Source organism: Morus notabilis, unplaced genomic scaffold (assembly GCF_000414095.1).
Source record: "Morus notabilis unplaced genomic scaffold, ASM41409v2 Scaffold304, whole genome shotgun sequence".
NCBI classification, from domain to species: domain Eukaryota; kingdom Viridiplantae; phylum Streptophyta; class Magnoliopsida; order Rosales; family Moraceae; genus Morus; species Morus notabilis.
Genome location: NW_010366882.1, coordinates 54191 through 81373, shown reverse-complemented (window position 1 = coordinate 81373; position 27183 = coordinate 54191). Strand labels below are relative to the sequence as shown.

Sequence of the window (27183 nt, the reverse complement as noted above, 5' to 3'; positions counted from 1 at the left end):
AATTTTATGGTGGCCCAAACCCAAAATAAATCATTTAATTGGGTAAGAAATGAAAAACGGAGCGCAACGGCGGTCAAAACAGACTTAAAATCACAAAATAGGGCAGAATTTGGCACAAAAATGGGTCCCACGCGCGCCACCTAGATGCTGACGCGTGATTGACATGCGCGCTGACGCGTCCCTTGTTTTTTTGGGTCCCCAAAAATGACATGTCGTTTTGGACTTATAGGAAACGACATGTCATTTCACCAATACGACGACATGTCGTTTTTCGCAAGGATGAAACAACATGTTGTTTGGAGCTTCCTTAAGCTCTAGTTTTTGTAGAAAAGATCCGAACGGATCCGTGACCCGACCCGTTGGAAAACTGAGCTCCGGTGGTCCATTTTTGACGTTCTTAGATGGATTTTGCTCCAAATTTCATTCTCCTTGGTTTTCAAACATCAATTTCACTCAAAAACTCATAAAAACCAAAACCCCATGGAGGAGCATGAATGTGCCGTAAACCAAAAAAAAAAATTATAGCCTCAAATCTAACAAGTTAGGCTATGATACCAATTGTTAGAAATAATGGGCTCTCAATACTTATAAATGAGATCAAACAATAATCAAGTCCAAAAATGCATTGTCAAATGGATTTTGAAGCATATGGTTCTAGGATTACCTCCTCCACATGGCATAAGAACAGGGTCGTTCATGGTTGCCAAAAAACGACTGGCCGGAATTGGTGCTTGAATGACCTGAAAAATCAAAGGGGCTTGAAGAATTCTTGAACTCTTTCTCTTCTCTGCCTCTCTCCGCTCCCACGGGCATACCTATACACGGCAGGAGAAACTTTTTCTTCCCTCTAGTTTGTGTGCTGCGACCATAGGCAATTGGGCCTTGTTGGGCCTCAACCAAAATTATTGATAGAGAGGAAATTTGACTTAATGAGCTGACTAAATATTTAGAAAGAGTGAGTTCATATGCCTCAAGTGAGTCAATAAAATAATTTTTTATCCCATTATAGACTAATATTTAACATACATGCATTAATTAATTCATATTAACACAATTGTCCATAAAATATTTTAATTAATTACAGAGTGAATTATTATGATTATGAAAGTCCATATAAAAATATTATAACAGTATATTGAACATTATCTGAAGGTATATATTTGATGAGTTTAAAAATTAATGATATAATGCTATAAAAGGTTAACGTTTCGAAATTCACGGCCGCCCAAACCATTACAAAGAGAGGAGAGGATAGTAAGATTTATGAGTAAAATTGCTAAAAAAAATTGTAACATTTATCAAAAAGTATCACTTCAATTTTAGTTAAATCCAAAGTATACCTCTATATTTTTTATAATCCAAAAAATATCACAAATATTTTTAAACTAAGATTATCCCTCTATTTTTTCAAAAGAGCGAAAAAAACCTTTTAACTTGTCAAAGTTTTTAAAATACTAAAAATAACCTCAATAATAACTATTTAAATAGTATTTTAGTCATTGAATGTAAAGTTTTGATAACTTAAAATTTAATACAAAATAAAATCAAGAAAAAAAAAAGACAACGTGTTTAGATGACTGTGAAGCAAGATTTAGTGTATTACATGACCTATTTGGCTAGTCCAAATCCATAAGTTATGTATCAACGATGGATATGCGAGATAACATGTGAAGTTAGATTAGTCTATTCTGTTAAATTATGATTTTCTTACATAAAATTACTTTATTGAAAATTTTACCCTTTTTTCCTCTGTATTTAGTTTCTTAGTTATTAATATTTAATGTTTAAATATTGATGAGAATTTATAACACTTTGATCTCTTAAAGTTATATTTTACTTCGTTTAGAATAGTTTTAAAACCTGAGGGATATTGTATGGATAATCGAAAACTTAAGGGTAAATATAGGATTTACTTAAAGGGAAAATTTCACCTGAAGCCAAACCTTGGTGATCTGTTTGTTTGATGTAAGGGGAAAAAGATGAGTCTTAGGCCTCGTTTAATTTGCTGATTCGAGTTGAGATGTGACTTTATATGAGAGTTTTAACTGTGCCAGAAAAAAGTTAAATATGATTTTGTACGAAAACTTTTAACTGTAATAAAATTTGAATTGAAAACTCGAATATGTGAAATAAACAAGGCCTTGAGGCCCGTTTAGTTCGCTGATTCGAGTTTTTAATTCAAATAAGATGTGACTTTGGCTTCGTTTGGTAATGCTTCTGGGAAGCCAAAAGCACTTTTTTTTCCGGCTAAAGCTCAAAAATGTGTTTGGTAAACACATAAAAATAGATTTTTAAAGAAGTCAGAAGCTATTTTTCATCTGAAATCAGAAGCAGCTCACTTGCTGCTTCTGATTTCAGATTGTACGGGAATCCAAACTTAGCCATTAATGAAATTTTGGTTATTCCCAAAATAACCCATCTCTTCCTCGTCCTCGTGCACACATCCTCAGCCCCTCCCTGAAACTCTCAGCGCCTCCCTCCGCTCGTGCTCTCTCGCCTCAGCCTCCTCTCGTGCTCTCTCGCCTCACCCTCCCTCAGCCTCTCTCAGCCTCAACCTCGCTCTCTTAGCCAAAGCTCTCTTCCTCCGTTTATTTTTCTTCTTTCTCTCGGACGCCCTCTCTCAGTTTATCTCCTGCGATTGTCGGCGGTGGAGTCCCCAAAATCTCCGTTCGTCGCTGGCTGAGACCGGCGGATCTGGTTGGAGCTCGCAATCTCTGCATTTGTAAGTGCTCGATTGAACTTTTTTTTTAATGTCGATTTGGTACGGCTTGATGAAATTTGGGTTTTGAATGTCGATTTGGTGTTGGTGGTTTCCAATGTCGATTTGGGTTTCCAGATTTTGTACAAAATTTTGTTCTTCGATAGCCATTTGATCTCGTAAATTTTTTTTTCCAGATTACTTCGAATCTGTTTTGTTGAGTTCCTTGAAATTGCTAATCGCTGCATTACCCTTTTCCTTATGTTGATCTTTATTGCTGAATATATCTCGATGACAAACGGTTGTGCAAAAGCTGAGATTATAGGATAAATTTTTCAGTTTTTTTACTGTAATGTATATGAACTGTTTCTGGTGTTTTGGTTCATCTGGGCATAGGCTCCGTTAGTATGAATATCAATATATATATATATATATATATATAGTAGCTAAAGTGCTCAAGTACAAACTGAGTTTGCCACTTAAAAAAGGGCAAATAGAAACGAGAAAGATCAAAACTTTGAGGTCTGCCTCAACAAAATTGACCCAAAGTTTTTCTGACAAAAACAAGAATCAATAACAAAAAAGAACTTGAAAATCCTCCCGGATTATAGCATATAGTCTATATATACCATATTTGCTCATTCTCCCCGTACGACAAAACTAGAGTTGCCCGTACGACATGACAGTTCTGTAATAAGATCAGAATTATTCCATGTTTGGTGAAATGGAAACTTTTTTGCAGTTCTCCGAGAACCTATGCCCAACCATTTGAAATGCAACTGATGTTAATGAAATTAAACAAAAAAATGAAAGACATTAAGAAAAAAAAAACCGTAAGAGAGAAGAACATGACCAATTTTTCATCCTTCTTCTTGGAATTTGAAAACCTAGTTTTTGTTTTTCTATTTTATTTATTATTCATGATTTAGACATGATCTTTATTAGTAGTATGTGGAATTAGTTCTCTTGTCTAGGGTTTGGATGGATTCAATTGGGATTTCTTGATTGATTATTGAATGAATGTGTGATTGATTTTCAGCATATCAATTTGTTGTCTTAGATCTGATTCTTGTGAATGAATGGCCATTATTTATATGTTTGAGATATTGTATGAAGAACTGAAAAGTGAAATATGATATCTGACCATTAAGACAATAAACTTGGGGTTTGAGTTATATAGAGATATAAACACAGATCGTCATTGAAATTAGAGATATAATCACAGAGTTACATAGAGTTATATAGAGTTATATAGGCAATAAACTGTGATTCGTTTGATTCATGCATGCCAAGCCGGTTCATTGTCAATTAATCATTGGAAACCAATTGAAGAAATCCAAGCTCTAGAACCTTCACCATTGATTTTACTAAGTTTATTCAATTGTGTTATTAGCAATTAATTTTTGTCATTGTTACTTATTGCAATTCTGAACATTGTGACTTTCTAAATAATATAGTTATAATATTGGTATTTGATAACACCCTTTCTCGAGGGACGATATCTAGATTTATCTATCTTATTTATTTACAGCTTAAACTGTTTGATCATTTGCCATTTTTACCGTTCTATTCGTTTTTACCATTCAATTGCAATACTAGCAAGAATGGAGGTTGACACTCTTGTGGTTAAATATTGGTTAGCTATTTGTTCATTATCATTTGCTTAAAAAAGCCTTAAGCTGCTTTAGTTATTTTTATTATCTATAAATATGCGTTGGGTTTATAATGGTGGTAGCACTTTCAGTCATCATTTGTTCAAATGGAGGGTAGTACAGCACAAGGTAAAGCGATATGGGATACCGAGGCAATACAGCTTTTTTGTGATTTGTGTATCAAAGAGGTTGAAGGTGGACACCGACCTGGGACACATCTTGACAAAGTTGGATGGGAAAATGTAATTCGAAAATTTAACGAAGCAACCAAACGAGTGTATAAAAGAACACAATTGAAGAATAAGTGGGATGCTTTGAAGAATGATTGGAAACTTTGGAAGGAACTTGTTGGGAAGGAAACTGGTTTAGGTTGGAACAATAAAAAGAACACTATTGATGCATCTGAGGAATGGTGGCATAATAAATTGCAGGTATACAAACAATATACGAATGAAGTTGCACATTATTGATAGTGTGTACATTTAGTGTGTGGCAGGTTTAATTTATTAAAGTATTTTTACAGATTCATCCTAACGCAGCGAAGTTTCGCACGCGGGGAATTGAACCAGAGTTTGAGGATAAGTTGAATAGGATGTTTACTAATACTGTGGCCACAGGGGTGTATGCTTGGACACCCGCATCTGGACAGATGCCATGTGAGGATGATAAAATAGCAAATGAAATGATATCCCCACTTGAACAACTTGAGAGTAGTGGATCGTCAGATGCACCTATTGGAAGAGAGAGGCCACAGGACCCTAAGAAGAAGCGTCCAATCGAGCTAGAAGAAGGACAAAAGAAATTCAAAAGAGGGAAAGGCAAGGATAAAGTTGGCGGTGCGGCCAAATTGTCTCAACAAATTGAGCGCCTTGTCACCGTAGTGGAGACTATTAGTACCGGATCATCCATTGCACAAAGTAAAGGACCAGATTATAGCATGACACGACTTGTTGAAGTCCTTGAATCTCTACCTGGATTAGAGAGTGGGAGCGAGTTGTATTTTTTTGCTGTCCACTTGTGCGCAGACACGATTAAAAGAGAGTCATTTTTTGCTTTGAAACGACCTGAGTTGCAGCTCAACTGGTTTAAGTTTGAGCACGGCCTAGGATCATCCTCTTAAATTCCATTGAGTGTCCCTTAAGTCTTCCTTTACTATGAGTAATATTTTAGTGCGGCTTTCATTAATTATGTACCATAATGTTGTTTTTCCATGCTTTCGAATACATTATATTGAATATTGTACTCTATTTTTATCCATCAGACATTGATATTTTCTATTATTTCATTTGAACATTGTTTACATGCAGGTTTCTTCATTATTAGCTGGGATGTCTGATAATATTACCCAGCTAAGTTTACAACTTGTTTGTGTTACTGCACACATCATTAAACAATATTATAATAAGTATATTCACAAAAATCCTTGTATGAACTCTACTCAAACTGGAAACATGTGGGTAATGGAATTATTAGGCGGACATGAAATTAGAAGTTATATAATGTTTAGAATGGATAAGGATGTATTTATGTCCCTACGTAATGATTTGCAATGTAATTACGGATTACAGGGATCAAGAAATATATCCACGTTTGAAATAGTCGGAATGTTTTTGTTCATTTTAGGTCAGGGTGCGGGAAATCGTTCAACACAAGAACGATTTTAACACTCTGGTGAAACAATTAGTAGATATTTTGAGTATGTTCTAGACATTGTCTGTCGTATGAGTATGGATGTTATAAAGCTTGATGATCCAGAGTTTAGTGGAGTGCCTCAAGAGATATTAGTGGATTGTAGATATATGCCTCATTTTAAGGGATTCTCTTAGTTCATAATATGTTTCCTTCCTTATTTCAAGTATTCATTTTAAACATAGAACTTTCTTCTTTTTAGAACTGTATAGGTGCAATAGATGACGTACACGTTCCAGCTATAATACGACCAGAAGATCAAGTCCCATTTATTGGTAGAAAGCGGGTGCCAACCCAAAATGGGATGGCTGCCTGTGATTTCAATATGAAATTTACATATGCATATGCAGGTTGGGAAGGTAGTGCTCATGATACAAGAATATTCTTAGTAGCACTACGCCGTACAAGTTTGAAGTTTCCAAAACCACCAGAAGGTTAAAACCTCTTCTATATTCATAAGAACTCTGTTTTATTAATTACTAAGTCTTTGTGTTTGTATCTCAATAGGTAAATACTATTTAGTTGACGCGGGTTATCCACAATTAAAAGGATTTCTTGGACCTTATAGAGGAGAACGATACCATTTAGAACAATTTCGAATGGGTCGTCGACCAACTGGCTATAAAGAGGTATTTAACCAAGCACATTCTTCTCTTCAAAGTGTCATTGAACGCACATTTGGTGTCTGGAAGAAAAAATGAAAAATTTTGAAGGACATGCCAAATTATGCGTTTGCAAAGCAAGTGAAAATAGTTATTGCTACAATGGCGCTCCATAACTACATTAGGAAGCATCGTAAGCGTGATCTACATTTTCAAAGGGTCGAGAATAATCTAGATGATTTCGTTTATGAAGAGAATCAACCAGATGACAGTAATGTAGAAGAGATGAAGCTTTACTATCATTGGAAATGGATGAAGTACGAGATCAAATTGCAGTAAGCTTAATGAATACGACTTAAATCTTTTCATTTGAGTTAAGTTTGTAGGTATATACGTGTGTATTTGTAGGACTTAAGTTTGTATTTGTAGGTATATACGTGGGGTGTGTGTATGGATATATATTTGCATTTACGTGTGTGTGGATATATATGTTTGTATTTAAGTGTGTGTGTGTGTGTGTGAGGGATTGTATTTTGTATTTGGTTCTTTGTATTTCTATAACATGTACCCTCTACTTTGTTAGCATTATCAACAGAAGATCGTTTTGTTTCAGTATCGGGTTTTGTTACTCCTGTTACTGTAAAGTTTGTAGGTATATACTTTATGTTCTGTTATTCAGCAAACAAGGTGATATAAGGAGAAGATGTATCTGGGAATGGCCAGAGTTAATCAACAATGGCGTTTTAAAAAAATTAGCAAAGGTAACTTTCCTGTTTCTTATAATATATATATGAACAAAGGTATTACATGTGAACAAAGGTATCCAACTTTCAGGGATCAAAGTTGCAAGAAAACTCTGCTGCTTACTAAAATCATTGTGCCTGACGATGCCATATTTTGACCATAACCAGTTTTATCAAACAATAAGGATAACAAAAAAGTACATGGACAAACTTTTAAGATAAAAGATGCAAATAGGGACTCATAGCCGTGAGCATGTGAGCAAATTCTGCCATCAGAAGTAAACTCCTTAAGTTCAAATTAATCAAAACTTACATGATACATTTAACTAAGCAATCCAATGAAACAAGTGTTATCATTTGAGTAAAATTTGCAATCTTCAAAGTTTCCTCTAAAGAAATTGATTCATCATCTCATACAAGTACGTGTATAAAAAAAATTTGAGGGAGGGAGAAATAATACCACGGAAAGGAAACACTAAGAATTCCGATGTAATAATTAGACTAAAAAAAAAGAGAATTAATTATCATAAATTTATTGTTAAAAAATTCAAAATCAAAATATTATGTGTTTTTAAAGTTAAACAAGTATTTTTAAATACCATAAATAATTATATATATTTAAATTTCATATCATGTCTATTTTGATCATTTTACATACCCACAGTAATTCCACCTTAAAATTTACCAAACGCTATTTACTGATTTTGGAACCAGCACAGCTACTATAATTACAATTTACCAAATACTCAACTGCTTTTTGGAACAGCTGTTTTTTCTTACAGCACAGCTAAAAATACTTTTTTTAAAATCTACAGCATTACCAAACTAAGCCTTTATGTGAGATCTTTTTACTGTAGTAAAAAATTTAAATGTACTATTTTTGAGAGTTTTTTACTATAATAAAATTCAAATTCTAAACTCGAATGGTAAAATGTACGAGCCCTTGGTGTTAGTTTGGTCTGATTTGTTCGGAAAAAGAAATTCGAATACCCTCAATTAATGCCATGACCTCTGCTTCCCCTCCGCCTCAGTGGTTTGCTTGGCCCGTTTTTATAGACCGTTGGATCTGTTATCTTTTGTCTCTGTTTCTTTTAGTTGGGTTCAAAGAAAGGTAAGACGCCAGTACATGAGCTTGGCGTATGGGCACTTGCGCATCATGTTATTGGATATGTTTGAACAGTGATGTCTCCCCCACTTGTGGAACCAGCTTTTTTGAATGATCTAATGAAGTGATTGAGGTTTTTTCAGAGAAAAAAATACCCCCTATTAGTTCTTGGTATTTTTAATCTGCTTGATTTTGATGCCTTGTTGGTCGATCTATTTGGTTTTGTTATGTGAAATTGGTTTTGATTTTGATAGATATATTTTTGTTTAGTTTTGTTTATGGTAGATCTGGTGGTCTTAGTTCTTTATTTATTTATTTTTTCTATTTCATGCTTTTTTTAAATATTTTTAATAAATTGATAAAATGAGAAATCAAGTATAATATAAGGGTAAAAGGCCATCACCAACCCATTACTCCATTTTAGAATTAATCTATCTTTAAAAAGAAATAATTTCACGCCACTGAAAAAGTTCATCTTCAACCCATTTGCTCTAAAACATTACCCTAAAAAGAATATTCTCGGTGTATTCTTTTTTTATAATCCTTTTTTATATATTTTTTACTCACTATAGTAATTACTAACAATTAATTTATTTAACTGACTATACATAGAACACATTATTGTAAGTTTATTAATTTAATTGTCATTTAATTTTTGTAATTAAATATGCATTTAATTCATTTTCACAAATATTTAAATTAAACTAAAATCATTTAAAAAATTAAAAAACTGGAATATCAAAAGGAAGTTTTTTATTTTTTATTTTTTATTTTTTAGTAGCAAAAAAGAAGAAATTTTGATCATGTTTTGAAATTGGAGTAAAAGTTAGAAAAAAAAAAAAATGCAAACAGGCTTCTACTGTAATTAACAAAAGCAAAAAAAAAAAAAAAACACACACACACACACACAATTGAGCTGAGTGAACAGTACTTGAAAATGGCAAAGTGAAAATGCCATGGCGCCAGATTGGAGTGCAAATCGAGCGGTAAATCAGTATTTTGCCGCTCAGTTTGGACTTTGGAGAGGGTGTAAATGACCTTTCACGTCTCAAAAAAGAACAAAGTTTTTTAAAACGTCACGCATCCGTGAGAAATTATTAATCACAGATAGTATTAAACTCATAATTTAATATAACAGAAATACTAAAATGAAATTTTCCCTTTCTTAAAATTGAGGAGATATTTTTTTAAATTTTATCTCGCTTTTTACAATAAAACTTGCCTATTTGTAATTTGATCGTTATTCACTTCAACTAAAAAACATGTCTATAAACTTTTTTTAATCCAATAACAACTCAAACTTCTTATTAAAATATTTTCTTTTACAAAAATTTTAATTTGAATTTTTTCTACGAAAAACACATAAGTTAATTTTCTAACTCAAGTGCTCAACTTAAACTCATACAAAGTGCAAATCCGTATGAAATACAATTCCTCTCCCGAAGTGAGAAGTCTGAAGAAGAAAAGGCCTGGTGGAGGGTGAAAAAAAAAAAAAAAAGAAAAAAACAAAACGGGTTAGTAACTTTTGGCTAGAGATGCAACAATGGGCCGGGGCCCGTGGGCTGGCCCAAGCCCATCGACACAATGACTGGCCGGGCTAGCACGGTCCGTCACTGTTTAAGGTACAACCCAACCTATAAATATTAGTAGGCTGAGTTAGGCTAACATATATCAGTCCATGGACCGATCCGGCACGGCTCATGAAAAATCATGGGTTAGGTCGGGCTTGGGCTGGGCTGGCCTACCTAGGCCCATAATGGGCCAGCCTAGCCCAGCCCGTCTAGACCCATAATGGGCCAGCTCAGCCCAGTCCATTTAGGCTCATAATATATTCACGTTTTTTTTTCTTTTTTTTAAATAATTTTGTAAATATCTTATGTATAATTTATCCTGATTGTACTCTTTTTTTCTTACTAAGGTTTTGTCCCACTGGATTTTTCTTAAAAATGTTTTTATTTAATGAGGCAATCGTAAATAAAATATCTTTTTTCATATTTCCATTAATTATTCAAATTTTTATATTTATTAACTTGTTTAAAAATTCAAAAATAAAAAATAAAAATTAAAAAATTAAAAATTACATGTTTAGATGGGCTGACCCATTTAAACCTATGATGGATTAAGATGGGCCAAGATAGGCCAACCCCTTCAAGGCCATGGCAGGACCCATTCTGACTTACGGCAAAGCCCAACCTGACTCATAGTGTGGGCTGAGCTGAAGTAATTCTTATACGGGCTGGCCCGGCTCACAGCCCGCGTGGACCTAAGGAGAACGGGCCGGACCGGGCCAGCCCATTCTTTCATCTCTACTTTTGGCGGTAAATTGCTTCGAATGCAGGGTATTTTTGTCTGGCCAAAATAAATTCGAAACAATTACGGGTTGTCCCTTATCTGGATTTAAGTTGAGGAAGGGCAAGATTGCCTTTTTAACTCGGACTTAACGGCTTCTCCAGCAAGCTTCAGCTTAGCAACAAAACGACTGAAATTTTTGTTTGAAGTCTGCACAACTTCTGCGTTTGCTCTCTTTCTCTCTGTATCCGAATCTCAAAGGCAACGCAAGAGTTTCTCAATGAGGAGAAGATCGGCTCGATTATCCTCTCTAGAAGTTTCGGATTCTCTCGATTTGGTACGTGTACTCTTTTGCAATCCTTCGTTGTTTCTGCAAAACGAAAAATGCACAACTCTTAACTCAACTGTTAGGCTGTTATGCTCTATTTGCTTTGTTGCGGAATACAGATTTTGGCTAATTTTGCTTTTGCCAATTGTAGTTAATGCGCCCAACAAAATGCTGCTTTTGCTTGGTTTGTCATTGAAATTCTGAAACTTGAGGAAAGTTCGGACAACAAGGTTTTTTTTTTTTTTTTTTTTTTTTTCCTGCTGGAAATGCAGATTACAAATGTTTGTTTTGTTGATTTGAGTTTTCAACTTGAGTTTAAAAGTGAATTTATGTGAGAGAAATTACTATAATAAAAACTTAATTGTAATTCAAACCAATGAAAAGAACCAGGCCTAAGTTAATTGGGTAGATTTCTTGATTCTTCATTTTGTGAGTTGCATATTGCAATGCTTTTTTTTTTTTTTTGGGGGGGGGGGGGGGGATTGGAGAGAAATATCCTTAGAGAACATGAGTTTTAATTTTTTATTCTTCACCATTAGTCAAAGAACTATATTAATCAAAATGATATTATTTTTTTAAAGTAAAAGGGTATTAATTAAAAAATAAGAGATAAAAATTTAAATTCATACATTCTTAAAGTTAACGGTAAGTTCGGTGATTTTTTTTCCCTCCTTTGTGGGTTGTCATTGTTTTATCCAATTTGTGGGGGAATGAAGCAAATAGCATAATTATAGAGGGTAATAAAAATTTATAGCAGAAATGATGATGGCTGACAGCAGCACGGTGCGGTGCGAAGATCAGGAATGCAGGTTGCAGACGCCTGCGAGAGAGAGAGCCGAGAAAGAGAGGGAGAGGGAAGAGGGAGAACGTTTTGAGAGAAAGAGGGAAGAGAGAGAGATTTTGGGATCTAGGTTTTCCCAATTTGGGGGAATTTTTTGGTTTCCTTTTTAACCCTGATTAAAAATAAGGGTAAAATGGAAAAAACAAGTTCAAATTTTTAAGAACATGCTATTCGGATCCTATGTTATTTACTATCTAAGTTTAGAAAATCTGCTATATACTACAATTTCTGCCGAGTTATTACTTGATCTTGAGTTGGGGCTTGGATGTTTATTCTTCATTTCTTTTATTCTTGTTGTATAACCTAATTTGAAATTGTAGTAGTTTTCATGATGTTTTGGGTATTTTATTTTTTTCTTTTCAAACAAAAAAACCAAATGGACAATCCTTATGGTTTTGTACGATAGTGGGTGATGCAGTTCTTATCCTCCTCCCTAATACGCCTGATAATAATTAAAAGGAAATTGGAGTTCTTTTTTCTTGCAAGTTGCAACATTTGATATAGTTTAATGAGTTTCATTTCCTATTCTTAATTGCAATTCTTTATCTTTAGAGCTTTTGAACGTATTCATCATGCAATTTAGGCCATTTCAGAAAGAATATCGAGTTAAATGCGTGATGAAAGCAATTTTTAAACTGGGTTTCAAATATGCTTGTGCAGACTGAGAATGAGAGTTTTAGTACTCGGTTTTCTTTCCCGTCATTTCTTAAGCAAGTGGAGAGGCTAACAGATGATCAAAGGACTGCAATAGAAAAAACGGGTTTCGGGAATCTGCTGCGGATGCCCAACCAGACACTCAACAAAAATTTACTAGCTGAGTTGATGAGGAGATGGAGCACTGTTAAACATGCCTTTATACTTCCCCCTGGTGAAATACGGATAAATGTGATGGATGTTGCCTTAATTTTGGGTTTGCGCGTTGTTGGTGCTCCTGTCATACTTGATGGTGACCGGCCATTTATACATCTGGAAAGGGAATATGGTGCGGAAACGTGGAATCGAAAAATCACAGTTGCATCTCTAAAGAGTAGACTAAACTCTTTGGGTGAGATTTGCAACGATGACTTTGTAAGAACGTTTTTGCTGTATGCATTTGGCACTTTTCTTTTCCCAAATGCAAACGGAAAAGTGGATTCCTGCTTTCTTTATTTTATGAAAGATACAGATGGTATCTGTGAGTTTGCCTGGGGTGCGGCTGTTCTTGAAGATGTTTTGATGTGGTTAGATAGGAGAAAAGAGATGACTGTACAATATGTTGGAAGTTGTCTTGCATTTCTCCAAGTGAGTTCCTTTTTGTTCGATATATAATATATCTTATATATTGGCATTATTTATTAGGAATTTATAAACATGATGTCGAAATTTTTAGCAGACATAAACTATCGCATTTCAGTTTTGCGCAACCCATCCTTTATATGAATCTTTAGTTTTAAGCTTCTGACCTGTTATGCAATTCTGAGCGTTTGTTTCGATTACTTGGCAGATATGGTCTTTTGAGCATATTGATGTAGCTCGGCCTCCATTGTTAGATAGTTGTGAAGCATTTCCTCGTATCTGCCATTGGGATAAATCTAACTCCCACAATAGACAACAGCTAGGTGCAAAATTTAAGGATCTAGTGGATAATCAGGTAATGAGCACTTATCTACTTGTCTTTTCTTTAACTTTTATGTTCTTGTTTACCGTGCTACAATATAGCTGTAACTTGAACTACTTTTCAAAAGCTATACCCTCTGCACTATGCTTAGTTTTAAGGGTTGAAGAGAGAAACAAAAAATCTGTCTGAATCTATCCCTGGTTGTGGAGCTTTCTTTGTATGTAAAACTAAAAGCGCATCGTATCAGGTGACCTGGGAGCTTCAATCAACTTCCTTGGAGTCAGAAATTGATATAATTAAAGAATTATTGGAGGTACAGAATAACTTGGAGGAGAATTCTGAAGCAGAAAACTCTTCTGTGGACTTGCCAGTTATTACAGTGAGTTGCTTCGTACTGTTGTCTTCCATTTTATGGCACTACACTCCTATTGACAACTTGATAGGGAATTTGAGTGTACTTAACGTATTTATTTCAAAGTTGACACAAAATATTCCTTTTGTTTGCGTGTTTTATACAATTTTTAGGGAACGTAATTGTGTATTTGACAGGGAATTAACTTTGGAAGGAGTCTGAAGATGATGGACAAACAAGTAATTGAAGTGGAAACTCACTTGGAAACAAGTTCTACCAATGAAGTACCAAATGATCGACAAGGAAATTTGGATAATCAGACACAGAAGGTTCCTGTCATAACAGAGAGCATTAACTTTGAAACTAGACTTAATATGATGGATAAACAAGTTATTGAAGTGGAAACCGAGTCTGAAACAAGCTCAATCAATGAAGGACAAAACAATCGACTGGCAAATTTGGATACTCTGACACAGAATGTTCCTGAAGTCATAACAGACACAATAGAATGCCCGTCTACGCCATGTTGCATGTCAAAGATACAAGAGCGGCCAAATCTAGTAGCCCCATCAGAACGTGGTAGCACAATCATTGTTACTGAGGATGTAAGATAGTATCCTTGTATCTGTTCTTTTTATTTTTTTGTTTGTTTGTTTGTTTTTTTTAAATTAATTTTTCAATATCCTATCATTCCTTTGATTGAGAAATATTTCTATCTGATTGGAGGATTTGAGAACCAGAGTTCAGAGACCAGAAGAGAAAGTCATGGAATTGGAGAGGGAGGTAGACAAGCTTAGAGGGGAAAACGGATTGTTAAGAAACCAGCTGTTGTCACGTTCTCACTTAGAAGAGAAGAATGCACAGTTGAGGAGAGAAATAGATGACTTGAGAAGAGAAAACCTCCGTTTAAGCTCGTCATCAAATGATTTTGCGGTTCGACTAGAGAAAATTTTCTTGGGTGAGGATATTAATGTCAATGAAGAATCACATCCAACACAAGATTAGGTAAAAGAAAGTAATATTATGTATCTCATACTTCACTTCTGTGTTATACTTTTTCCATGCCAATATGATTTCTCTTTGAATGTTTCCAGGTGCTGGGAACTGTCAATGCTTCAGTGGATAAATTTTAATCGAACTCATTAGGCAGTCAAGAACGTCCTGCTTCCCTCTTTTATTAGGAGGACAAACCTTGTGAGTTGAAGGACGACATAAAACGCCGACACCATTAATCTGATGAGGCTTCTATATATATATATATATAGATAATTTTTGAAGAGACATTTAACAAATGGCTCTTTTTGTATGTTTTAAATGCGTAAGGTAAAGAATGCTATTTTGCTTACAAGCAATGTCATGCTTTGTTTATCATTAATCCTATGGTCATTCTAGGTTTGTAACGTCAGGAATGGACATGTGCAGAAACAAATCAAGCTGTGTGTAAATAGAGTAGAAATTGCCATTGTACTCTTGTTGACCGTTTATATCATGCGTATCAAATGATTATTTTTCAATATTGCTGATATGAATTAGTCTCGATCTATCTGACCTCAGTTGATTGCAAGTGAGTTTACTCTTCACCTCAGTGATACTACACTTTTCATTAGTTCTAAATCATAAGTTCTTATCGAGAAACATACATGGTTTGCCACGGTTTTGTACAAACCTATTATTTATGTCATTCTAAATAATTGGGTGTTATCATAGTTTTTTTTGTTCTTTTTATTAATTAAATGACAATTGTTTATTTTTGAGTAGAGTGGTATTTTTGGTTTTTTTCTAAAATAATTTACTGAATTTGTTGATTTTTACACATCCGTTGCAGGCTACCCTTTATTCAAAAAACGACCAGTGATGTTGCCACGCTTAATCTTTCCAGGTAGGCCTAATTGCATTGCTTCTTCTTCTTCTTCAGGAGAATACAGAGAAATTTTCGATAAGACTCTTGATATTGATAGCCTATAGATCTTTGTCGCTCCATTTGGCATTAGCACCTTCATTTTTTCATCTTTTTTAATTTCGGATCTATTGCCTTTCTTAATGTTCGATGAGAGCCAGTGGTAAAAGTTTAGTGGATTAAACATCACTCTCAAAAAGGAAAAGGAAAAGAGAAAAAAAAAAAAAAATCATACCATTAACTTAAGATTTAGAACTTTTAAAGAGAGTACTAGCTGTTACAACGTAGTTCCATTAACTTCATCACAAACGACACATTAATATAACTGATCATAATTTGTCAGGTCCACTACCATAGTACGGTACCATCAGTGACAATTTCGGTGAAAGAAAACACCGATTTATTCTGAAAACGACTACATATCCTTTATGTAGATGATCCACTATTTTCATCGATTTCACTTGACCCTGCGAAACAATGTAGATAAAGAAAAAAAAAAAAAGAGGATCATAAAATAAAAAAAATTGTCCTTTTTTTTAAATGAATGTTATAAACGTAATTAGACCACTAGTACTTTCAGTTTATGTACCATTAGAATTTAGAATTAAAATGCTACACCAAGTATTATAAGTTGATTATATACGTAGAGTACTATAGATAAAAAAAAAAAAAAATCAGAAGCACAAACTATAAAATTAGTGAAGGACGTGGATAAGAGTTATATATATACGTTTTGCAGTCAGTAGAGGGGCTGATCTTGTAAGGAAGATTGAGGCCACACTTGCTAGGCAGCCTGGCTGCAAGGCCTACATTATTGCCGTTGTAAGAGAACCCGCTGATGGCGTCTTTCAAGCACGTGCAGACTCCCTGGCGGTCGTCGGTGGTCTTTGCTAAGCTGTAGAGCGTCCTGATCCCGCTGCAGCATGCCGCTGGCACAGTTCCGCCATTTACCACGTAGGAGACGCACGGCATTAGGTATCTTACCACCTGACCGCAGCTTTGGTGCCCTTGGGCGCGCCTAATACGAGCAATGTGGCTACAACTAGACAGGCCAACTTAAGGAGTCTTGAGGTGGCCATTATGGTTCTTAGTATGTTTGTTCGGAGCTGGTTGAGAGTCCAAGGGGTTCAATTCTGGGATGTTTATATAGAGAAAGAAGGTAGTTTTAGTGGACTAAATCTATACAAAGTGCTAGTCTGTATCAATTCTAGTATGTTGTGGTGGGGTTCCAATAATTAATATTGGTAGTTGGGTTTGGTTTATTACTTGTATGAATTGTGGTTGGGCAGGTTAAATGCTTGCACTTGAGGGGAGACATGGTACTACAGAATTAAAAAAAGGTTGGTCTTCAGACATTTTTCTGATACCGTATGGTACAATAATTTACTCTACAAAATAAATATGTATTTCATTTCTGAAATATGGAGCTCACGAATTCTCCCGAAGCTAGTTATTATGGTCATCACTAGTTATATGTATCTAGTCTTTTTCAATAAAAAATTGTCAACAATATTACCATTTGTGTTGTGTTAGCAGGAAAAGGTGGTGTCTTTATACACACACAGATATATGTATTATATATATTTGACACACTTACCTTCGAGGCATTGATAAGTGAAAATGAAAGAATGAATAGTTTGGTATATGTCGAGAATATAAATGAAGGGAAAAAGAGGGAAATAGGTTAAGACTTGAGATGAATTAAAATTAATAGATCAATAGTTTACATAAGTTAATAAATAGGTTAAATTACTGTTTTCGTCCATAACTTGTCTGGTTATGAACCATAACTTGACAAGTTATTGTCCATAATTTTTAATTTTTATCCATAATTTGTCTGGCTATGAACCATAACTTGACAAGTTTGTCCATAATTTATCTGGTTATAAACCATAATTTCACAAATTATGGTTTATTAATTTCTATAACTAAAAATTGACCTATATACTTTCTTAAACTTTTCATATTGGTCTATTTTCTACTATAAAATAACGCATGGGTCTGTTATCTTAATCCCATTACCCATATAACCAAAGTAGAGGAGAGGGATTGTCTAGAAACAAAACTGTCACTCTTGGCTTGTTTAATTTACGCGTTTAAGTACAATTTTGTGAGTCATAAATGGGAACTTTTTTAATTTAAATTTTTGTGAAAAAACATAATCAAAAGTAAAATAAAATGACTGACTTGTCCTTACTTGTCAAACTAACATAATGAGCAAATGAGCGTGTAATGGTAATTACTTCTCCAGAATAGCTTAATTTCAACATTTCAGCCATACATTTTTCTAAGCTTTTTTTTTTTTTTTTTTTAAAATATTGGGTGCGTTTGGAATTCGTTTCAAAATAATTTTGTTTTCTATATGAAAATGAAAATGAAAACATTTCATTTCCATTTTAAAATCATTTCTGAAAATGTGTTTGGTAGTTTTATTCTGAGATTGTTTTCAGTTTAAAAAAAAAAACTAAAACTGCGTTTAGTGGTTTAATTTTTAAAAACATATAATAGTATTTTAAATAATAATATCCGGGAGAACAAAAGCCAATGCCACCTGAAGAAAAGTCTCCACCCTCCGATTCGCCTCGGCCAACCACCTCCTATTATTATTCCTCTGTGTCCAAATCCTCGCATAGAACACCCTAAAAACCACAATCCACCCTGCGGCAACAACACTCCTCAGCACCACAATCCACCCGTGTTCTCATCAATGTAATCTTCCAAAATCTTGTTCAATTCCATGGCCATATTATGAAATATATAGCAAATACACTCTGGAACAAATCGGAGATTAGCATACTCACCCCAAATCAGGAGATAAAGCGAGACGTAGAGCAGCTCACGGCGCTGGTCCGACGACGCCTCGCGGCGGTCAGAGATCCAAATGTTGGACTTCTTCCCCAAATAGTAGCACCAATCGGTGTAGTTCTTCAACTACTTCTTACGGAAGTGGCGGAGGACGCCGGCGTCGAGTGTATCGATGTTGTTTGGCGGTGGCGTGAGGCGCATCTGGGCGTTCGTGAGGTGGAGGACGAGGTGCTCCCTCTGGTTTCGAACACTATCGTTTTTGAAGCCGAAGAGCCAATCGATGAGGTCCATGTGAGGGAGCCATTGCACGAACGGCGGCTGATGGAGGTTCTCGACGGCTCGCAGCGCCGCGTCGCAGCTCGAACCTCCGGGAACTGCAACGACGGGTGGTCCGTGAGCAGGTTGTGCACCGGGATTATGTTGTACAGCTCCGACTCCGGGTCTCCCGCCACCGCTACCGGGCCCGGATGCGACGGTGGGGATGGTCGCTGGCGGAGGCTCATGAGAGGGTTGAATCGGAAGATGCAAATGGGAGAAGAAGGAAACAAAAACGAAAACAGAGAAAATGATCTTAAGTCGTTTTCAGATTTTGGGAAAAGGACAAAAACGTTTTTGTTTTCAATTTTGATAAACTGCACCAAACATGGTTTTTATGTCAGTTTTAATTTTTTATCTTCGAAAAACGTGAAAAACGTTTTCAAAAATGAAAATAAACAGGCACATTGTTATAACAAACAAAACTCAAAGTAGGTCCATAAAAAAAATGTAATTTAGTTAGATTCCACATTATGTATGATCAAAGAAGAAAAAAACAAGGATCCCACATTATAGTGTGATCGATGTATTAGTTAGATTCCACATTATAAATCATCAAATTAGAATGTAAAGTCGCACTGCTTCTATGTATATTGGTTGGCCAAAATGAGTCGATGCATTAAACGAGAATGTACGAGAATACTAGATTAAAAAAAAAAGAAAAAAAAAAGAAAAAGAACGTTGCTTTACAAGAGAGTAATTTTTCAAATGTTACTCTCCGTTTACAACTTACAAGATTATGTGACATTCCTAAACAAGAGGTACACAACAAGATAGTAACATTCTAGCATTTCAGTATTATTCATCTTTTTAATCCCATATTTTAAGTTTATGCGGTATATTTTTAGTTTTTAATGTCATCAGATATATATTATATATACCAACAGATAATAGACAAACGCATAAAAGTTCATGTATTTTCTCAGTCAACACTGGGCTTTAACTTCAAAAATGCTCAAATACCCTTAAAATTAAGCTCCGTTCATTTCTCATTTTACTGATTTAAGTTTTATTATAATAAAATTTTTTTAAAAATAATCACATTTAATTTTTTATTACAATAAAATATTCTCACATAAAATTAAATTTTAATTCAAATTAAAAACTAGAATAAATAAACTAAACGGGCCCAAAAATTTTGAATAAAAAAACCAAACAACTAATAACTTAAAGAAAACACTCACCTCCTCACCGTACACCACAGCGACTGATGCCCCCTGCCTCATCCTCAACCTCCCTCTCTCTTTCATCTTCTCTGTCCCAGATTTCTCATCCGAAGATCCTCCTCCTACTAGATTTTTTTTTTATTACTTGGGTAATATGCGCAATATATATGCCAATGGATGCATCTGGTATTGTGGAGGGTCTATTTCCTGTGTAGCAATTATAGTTTTGATAAATCTGAGCTTCTTCTAAGTTGAACTGCAAAAATCCCTTCCGCGACCTTATTTGAGGGAAATGGTTCTCTGTACTATGATTGAAACTGATATTTGAGTTTTCTTTCTTTATGTAGTTTTCTTACTTCTTTTATTTCTTTTCTTTATTTTAATATTGAGTGCTTTAACTGGTAAAAGGTAAGAATTTGTCTAACAAATATTATATGATGTATATAAACATTTGATAAGATTAAGAGCAGATGTTATATTTTTTGATTAAACATAAAACACAAGCTACAAAAGTAACTAACAAAATAAAAAAAAAAAAAAAACTACAAGACAGTAAAATATGCCGGCATTACTAACAAGGGTCTCATTTCTCCAGTCCTCTCTTTTCCGCAAGTAGTTTAGTTGTTTACCCAAACTTTTTTTTTTTTTTTTTTTTCCAAAATAGAAACAAGAAGATTCATGAGCATGAATTTTGAAAGACGTAAACAGTCCATTAATTTTGATTAATTATCGTCGCTAAAAAGGTTTTTTCTTGTATTTATTACAAGGTCTCATACTTTAAAAAAAAAAAAAAAAGAAAAAGGGAATAGATCCTTTTTCATTTCAGATGTTGTTTTTCATTTGCTTTCTATGTAGGTTGTTTCATGTTGGTCTTTTTTATTTTCTTGTTTTGTTTTATTTTTTATTTTTAATAATAAGTTAAAGGGGGATAGTTTATTATCAGATGAGTTTCTCAGCGGATGTCAACCAAGTCAAATATGTGAAGCTTTTTTGCTATCAGTTATCCTTTCTTTACATGACAAAAATAAAATCAAATTCCCACAATTAATTTAATGAAGGAGAATGCTATTTTATATGGAAAGTTAATAGTGCATTAACTTATCTATCCAAGATTAACAAAGTAGTACTTTGAAAAGTGCTAACATTCAAACAAACCCACGACTAAAGCAGTAGTACATCACCTGAGAGATAAGCTTCTTTTTTATTTATTTATTTATTATAATACATGAGAGATAAGCTAATTATGTGGATTCAACACCCACTTTATTCTCGCACCATACTATCATCTGTCGCAGAAGATTACTAGCTCGTCCAACTTCACTTGATGCTGCAATTAAGTATTGCAAGATTTAGAAAAGTATAATTACTATATATGCGTGAAACAATACTATAAAAATATACAGTCGAGGAAAGGATCAAATCCATACATTAATTAATCCATAAAGATGCACAACCAGCCAAACTAACTAGAAAGCTTATATTATGAATAAGAAACAAACCAATAATGAAAACCATTCGCCGCTCCTAAAATATATATATATATATATATATATATATACACACACACATATATATAATGGTATTAATGGTTACTCGTATATATGTGTATATATATATATATATATATTGTTGAAGTCTTCCACATATATACACGCTCGAACAGACAAATTAGCTGCAAGTTTTCAATAATTAATGACATAATTTTTACCTTGTACTCGTCAAAAATTGTTCGCATAGTAGTGTCGTAGCTAGCATTATCACGTGATATATAGTAATAAACATGATGATTTAGTCTTTATAATTAAGCTTAAGATGTGTCACTGCTGTTACAATTAGTAAACGTATGAAGCAAGCAATAGCTAGATACGTACCTGTTGCAGTTGGTTGAGGTGCTAAACTTGTAAGGAAGAGAAAGTCCACAAGCAGCCGGGAGGCCAGAGGCAAGATAAGGGTTAAGTCCTGGCAAATTATTAGCAGCACTAATCAAGCATCGACAGACGGTCTGGCGGTCTGTCGTGGTGGCTGCCGACGTGTTTAGGCCCCTGAGTCCATTGCAGCACCCCGACGGAATTGTGCCGCCGGTTCTTAGGTAAGTTATGCATGGCGCCATGTAAGTCGCCACTTGGCCACATGAGATGGCGTGGGCTAACGGTGCACCAACCATCATGCACACCAACGCCATGCACGTGAGCTTGAGAGCCAAAAAGCTTGCCATTTTCACGACAAAAGTACTTGTGAATATTTCACTATATTTTGTGTTAGTATACTGTTGATTATAAGTTTGAGTGAGTGGTAAAATACACTAGGGATTGGTGCTTTATATAGGAAAAATTGAGGGTTTTTTTTTAATTTTTTTTAATTTTATTTTTTTGAAGTCCAAAAAATTTGAGGTTTGAGTGTAGCTAGCTACGTGTGGCCTTTTGGAGAAGGGATGGTGTGTAATTATTGGTGGTTATGGTGAATTGAATGATTTTAATTCCTTTCTAGTCCTGCTTTTAGCACTCTGTGATGTTAGCGGTTGAGAAATTTGATGGCTCTTAAGAAGACGTTTATGTCCTAACTACTCATGGAACCCATAGGAAAAAGAAATATAAAGAGCAATAAGCACTACGTACTATGCGTCTTTTTTTTTTTTTCCTCTGAACACTACGTACTAAGTTACTTTGTTAAGTTAATGTAAGTTCCTAAAGTTATGTATTAGCTGAGACTTACAACTTTCCTTTGAGGTGCCTTTACTTTTTTTTTTTTTTTTTTTCAATAACTATATCTGCACATTTTATTATAAATTCCTTTTTAGGTTTTCCTTTTTCATGGTATGTTTTTAACTTGAACCCGTAAAACTAGAACGTCTCATGAATAATTAGAGAGTTTTGATACCAATTCACGTGTTAGATGAGCGTAAAAAAACATGTTACCTATCATGATTATAGAAAATAAAACTATAGTCGTACAAATATATCTTACTCGCGACATGAGAGACATAAGTTTGGTTCCATCATACGATTTTTAAAAGTTGTGTTTATATATTGAGTGGTTCTAATGTCGTCCCTTCGAAAAATATAGTCCGACGGGAAGAATTTTGTACTTACCTCTTGGAATTCCATTAAAGACTACAATAAACTCAATGCGATAGCTTAGGCTAAATTGATGAACTTTTTATTTACATTTGCACAACAAAAAGTATCTCAAGATCACATTAAACAAGTATATATTTAATATTTTCTTTCTAGACTTCACTCATTTCACATCGTTTGAATATTAAAAAGTAACATGTATGTTCATAACTTGCAAGCTATAAAATTTTGGCCATTTCCTTCAGTTTGCAAATGGAATTACCACGTGGCCAAAACAAAAAAGTTCTTTTTTTCTTTTTCTTTTGTACAAGTATATATTACGCTTATAAAAAAAAAAGAAAAAAAGAGAAAGAAATAGCTTAAAAGATCATTTCAAGCGATCATGCAAATGACTGTCTAAATGACATATTTTCTCGTCCTATATGTCTCCGTCAACGCCTCAATCCTACTCCGAGGCACTAACTTCCTTCAACCCATATATAGGACCTTTCTCGAGCCATCATGTCCACATGCCTATAAGCAAATTGCTTAAAGCGACTATTAGATCTCTGACTCATAGCTAAACATCTGCTTGGTTCAATGTGGCACAATGTCTCCCCTTGAGACTGAAACTTAAGCCACATTCTTAGTGCCCGTTTAGCACATGGGTTTAATACAGTTGTTTGAATCAAAATTCAAATTTTATAAGAGAACGTTGTAACAGAACCGTTTAAATTCAAATTTTTTAAGAGAGAATATATTGTTTGAACCAAAACCAGTAATTTTAAACACATAAAACAAGCGAGTCCTTCAAATTTTTAATCATAATTAGATTTCCTCTAACAACTAGGGATTTTAAACGTGAGATCAGCACAAACAGAGAACCGTCAGCAGCTGTGTTTGGTGATAAGATGATAATGGTCGGCAACAGTTAGAGAGAAGGGAGAAGAGAGCGATTTTACTAGTAAATATTTTGTCTTCTATCGTAAAATGGTGTTTTCCAAACTTTAATGCAAAAATAATAAATTTAATACCAACCCCATATAAATGATATTCTATAGACCCACCCTCAAATTGCCTCCACACTATGCACGTATATCAACTAATCCTCATGTGACCAATTTCCATTTAAAGGTTGACGGATAACGCAACCAAACTGATAATGAGGGCAAAATTCGGAAGACTATTAACCGAATTAATTAACATCCACCCGATGACCCGAATAACTAATTTTAGAACAAAGACAAGACAGAATATCAACATGCGCAAAGGCTCTTCATTTTTTTTTTTTTTTTTTGGCCATCATCCAATGACTCGGACCAAAAAAATGTCAAAAAACAAAAAGAGAACCTAAAAGGGTTAGAGAAGAAAAGAGCTCAGAAAGGATCCCACTAAGCGTCTTCAATCTTCATTCTTCATCACTACTCTCGATAACAACCAGAGCCTTTTTGGTTTTTAACCTCTTCGTTGCTCTCTCTTCACTCCCTTGTTCTTTCAACTCGTTCAAATCTGCGTATTTCCTTATTTGTTCAAGAATTTTACTACCATACTTCTCTGTCTTCAGTTTTCCAATGATCTTCTCCAACTGCAGGGAAGACACATTTTTTATTGATCAGCAAACCGATCAATTCCCACTTTGCACGCATTGGAATACTTGAGAGAGAGAGTAATAAAAATCAATTGTTTCACATACAGAAGTGGAAAATTCACATGTAGAAGTCTGAGATGACTAAAAAATTTAATCGAAAACGAAAAAAAAAAAGAATAAGAGATTGGGGTAGTAAAACTTGCCTCTTCCATTGAATTTGGTTTCTGGGCACTTAACATGTTGATTTGTTGAGTAGACAAAATAGAATGGGGAAATATTCCTCCATGAATAGAAGAGAGTTCCTTCCGCAACTCGTCAAGCTTTAATTCCAAACCGGAGAATGCAAGACTGTGTTTGACTGATTTCCCACGAGCTACTTTCTTCTGTCCGCTGCAAATCTCAAGCGTGACATTTCTCTTCCCTATAAGAAAAACCGCAAGATCAACAACTTCAATTGGAGACTAGCTATTAGTGTCAAAAGCATCGCAAGAAGATAATATATTAACGTACATATTTGCGACTTATGGAAGATGAATTTAAATTACCCCTTTTAAATTCAATCCTACCAACTATAGACGCTGAGAAGCTTGGTGGCTTGGGACATTGTGACAAAAAGCAAGGAAAGGGCGGTTTGGGTATTGGAAGAACTTGACTCTTCTAGGCAAGTGGCTGTGGAGATTTCCTTTGGAACAGAACTCTTTGTAGGCTAAAATCATAAGTATGGGCTGCAGTCGAACGGTTGGGATTCAAACTTAGTGACTAGAGGCTCTTTTAGGAATCCATGGAAATTTATCTCTCAGGGGCTGAATGTCTTCCTTCAAAATGTTAAATTGAGAGTTGAGGATGGAACTAGAACCTTGTTTTGGAAGATAAATGGTGTGAGTACCGAGTCTTTGGAATCTTTGTTCCCTGGTCTGTTCAGAATCACTGACCTTCCTAATGCTCTTATTTCACAAATTTTTTCATTGTCCAGCAATAATTATCCAAATTGGAATCTTGGTTTTAGGAGAAGGCTCAATGACTGAGAGGTAGAGGATTTGCATTCTCTACTACAAATTCTATCTTTTAGACCACCCTCTCCTGATCTTTGGGTGTGGTTGTGTGATCCTGATGGTTTTTCGTGTCTTCCTTTTTGACTTCATTAGTTGACAGAAATGATAACTCAGTATTTGAACCGTTTCAACTCAGTTGGAAATCCAGTGTCCCCTATAAAATTAAAGTCAATTTAATACCTGTGACAGGGTGCAGAGGAAAAACCCCGATATTGTTCTTTCTCCATCCTGGTGTGTCCTTTGCAGGGGTAATGAAAAAACCATAGACCACTTATTGCTTCATTGCACTGTAGCTAGATCAGTTTGCAAAAATTATTACTGGAAGCTGGTTTTACTAGGTTACTCCAGCTCATTGTACTTCGCCGAAGGTGAAAAGTTCGTCGGGTTTGGGTTTCAACAAGATGGCAAATGTGTTAGGAAAAGTATGGTACTTTTTGTTTCTGTGGACTTTATGGATGGAAAGGAATTCTAGAATTTTCGAGGAGAAGGTGCTGGATATTGCTGATATTTCCAAGAAAGCCAAATACTCAGCCTCTTTATGGGCTTCGTCAGACAAAGCTTTCAAGGGTTTTCCATTTTCTTTGGTTGTTTTGAATTGGAAAGATGTGATAGGGAGATGATTTTTAAGTTTCTTTGATCAGATTGCTTTTTGTTTTTTTTATTGTTTACTTTGATAGGGAGATGATTTTTAAGTTTCTTTGATCAGATTGCTTTTTGTTTTTGTATTGTTTACTTTTTTATTCTTGAGGATACCTTATCCTCTTGTACCTGTAATTGATCCGTATCAATAAAGGTGTTTTTCTTATTATTATATATATATTTTTTTTAAAAAGAATACATGCATGGACGTGCATAACATATCTATACTTATATGTATATGTTTGAAAAAGATATCTTCATAAAGTTAACTAGGATCGGTGTTACGAAACTTCAACATTTCTTTATCCAGAGTGGAGTTAAGGCAATCAAACCGCATTACTCCAGAAGAGTACTCTGACGTTTATGATTCAGGCTAGTAAAATACTGAGTGAAAATAACATGGTAATTGATAGAAATTGATACCTTACCAGGACGGTAGTCATACATCTCTTACGAGACCCGTCCTGGTATGGTCAAAGGATGTTTAAGTCCTATAATAGAAACAGTGAAATGGATATCGCAGCATGAGTTTGCACCAAAACAGAATAATATTTAGCAATATGAGAAATTGACAGTGAAATGGTGACGTTTACCTTGCAATACTTGCCTAGCCAGCGGTCCTATCGTAACATACGCATTTGTGGCATAAGCTGTATGCTGAAATTCTTCTTTCTACATCAAGAACAGAAATGGTTCTGTATCAGATACAGACAAAGCCTGGGACATGGTTGCCCTAGCAAAGCTTCAAGAAAAGAAGTCGACTAAGAAAATA

At 34.7% G+C, this 27183-nt stretch overlaps 6 protein-coding genes across 8 annotated transcripts in view; 3 read left to right on the top strand and 3 right to left on the bottom strand.

Annotated features, from left to right (window-relative positions):
* Window positions 1-4457: 4457 nt before the first annotated feature.
* On the top strand, window positions 4458-5470 carry LOC112094124 (L10-interacting MYB domain-containing protein-like). Its single transcript, XM_024174272.1, has 2 exons — window positions 4458-4781; window positions 4874-5470. Exons 1-2 carry the CDS (start codon window positions 4458-4460, stop codon window positions 5468-5470), a joined length of 921 nt encoding a protein of 306 aa, XP_024030040.1.
* Window positions 5471-6077: 607 nt separating this feature from the next.
* On the top strand, window positions 6078-6980 carry LOC112094123. The gene is made up of 4 exons (XM_024174271.1): window positions 6078-6141; window positions 6252-6398; window positions 6547-6668; window positions 6753-6980. The coding sequence occupies exons 1-4, from the start codon at window positions 6078-6080 to the stop codon at window positions 6978-6980; spliced, it is 561 nt and encodes a 186-aa protein (XP_024030039.1).
* A 4058-nt stretch (window positions 6981-11038) lies between these two features.
* LOC112094122 lies at window positions 11039-15133 on the top strand. Its single transcript, XM_024174270.1, has 7 exons — window positions 11039-11115; window positions 12608-13228; window positions 13431-13577; window positions 13792-13923; window positions 14094-14501; window positions 14623-14901; window positions 14991-15133. Exons 1-6 carry the CDS (start codon window positions 11059-11061, stop codon window positions 14899-14901), a joined length of 1644 nt encoding a protein of 547 aa, XP_024030038.1. The 5' UTR covers window positions 11039-11058; the 3' UTR covers window positions 14991-15133.
* Window positions 15134-16009: 876 nt separating this feature from the next.
* On the bottom strand, window positions 16010-17026 carry LOC112094128 (non-specific lipid-transfer protein 3). Its single transcript, XM_024174282.1, is given in 3 exon segments — window positions 16010-16260; window positions 16524-16794; window positions 16797-17026. Coding segments are annotated over 3 exon segments (357 nt in total). The 5' UTR covers window positions 16873-17026; the 3' UTR covers window positions 16010-16250.
* Window positions 17027-21191: 4165 nt separating this feature from the next.
* LOC21389529 (non-specific lipid-transfer protein 1) lies at window positions 21192-22357 on the bottom strand. The gene is made up of 2 exons (XM_024174284.1): window positions 21951-22357; window positions 21192-21406 (listed from the first exon to the last, which is right to left on the bottom strand). Exons 1-2 carry the CDS (start codon window positions 22292-22294, stop codon window positions 21397-21399), a joined length of 354 nt encoding a protein of 117 aa, XP_024030052.1. The 5' UTR covers window positions 22295-22357; the 3' UTR covers window positions 21192-21396.
* A 2094-nt stretch (window positions 22358-24451) lies between these two features.
* Window positions 24452-27183, bottom strand: part of LOC21389528 (mediator of RNA polymerase II transcription subunit 34) — a 33686-nt gene continuing 30954 nt past the window's right edge. For all 3 annotated transcript variants that reach the window (XM_024174275.1, XM_024174276.1, XM_024174277.1), the window contains 3 exons: window positions 27005-27083; window positions 24924-25141; window positions 24452-24717 (listed from right to left, as the gene is read on the bottom strand). In XM_024174275.1, coding sequence (XP_024030043.1) covers window positions 24541-24717; window positions 24924-25141; window positions 27005-27083 — 474 coding nt within the window. In that variant the 3' untranslated portion in view covers window positions 24452-24540. The remainder of the gene's footprint in view (window positions 24718-24923; window positions 25142-27004; window positions 27084-27183) is intronic.

Bases quoted from the DNA above. Each gene is read 5' to 3' on its own strand.
- LOC112094124 (XM_024174272.1), top strand. From the start codon at position 4,458: ATGGAGGGTAGTACAGCACAAGGTAAAGCGATATGGGATACCGAGGCA. The intron at 4,782-4,873 runs GTATACAAACAA...GTATTTTTACAG, and splicing joins GGTGGCATAATAAATTGCAG to ATTCATCCTAACGCAGCGAA.
- LOC112094123 (XM_024174271.1), top strand. From the start codon at position 6,078: ATGGATGTTATAAAGCTTGATGATCCAGAGTTTAGTGGAGTGCCTCAA. The intron at 6,399-6,546 runs GTAGTGCTCATG...GTATCTCAATAG, and splicing joins TGCATATGCAGGTTGGGAAG to GTAAATACTATTTAGTTGAC. The intron at 6,669-6,752 runs GTATTTAACCAA...AAAATTTTGAAG, and splicing joins GACCAACTGGCTATAAAGAG to GACATGCCAAATTATGCGTT.
- LOC112094122 (XM_024174270.1), top strand. From the start codon at position 11,059: ATGAGGAGAAGATCGGCTCGATTATCCTCTCTAGAAGTTTCGGATTCT. The intron at 11,116-12,607 runs GTACGTGTACTC...ATGCTTGTGCAG, and splicing joins TTTCGGATTCTCTCGATTTG to ACTGAGAATGAGAGTTTTAG. The intron at 13,924-14,093 runs GTGAGTTGCTTC...TGTATTTGACAG, and splicing joins TGGACTTGCCAGTTATTACA to GGAATTAACTTTGGAAGGAG.
- LOC21389529 (XM_024174284.1), bottom strand. From the start codon at position 22,294: ATGGCAAGCTTTTTGGCTCTCAAGCTCACGTGCATGGCGTTGGTGTGC.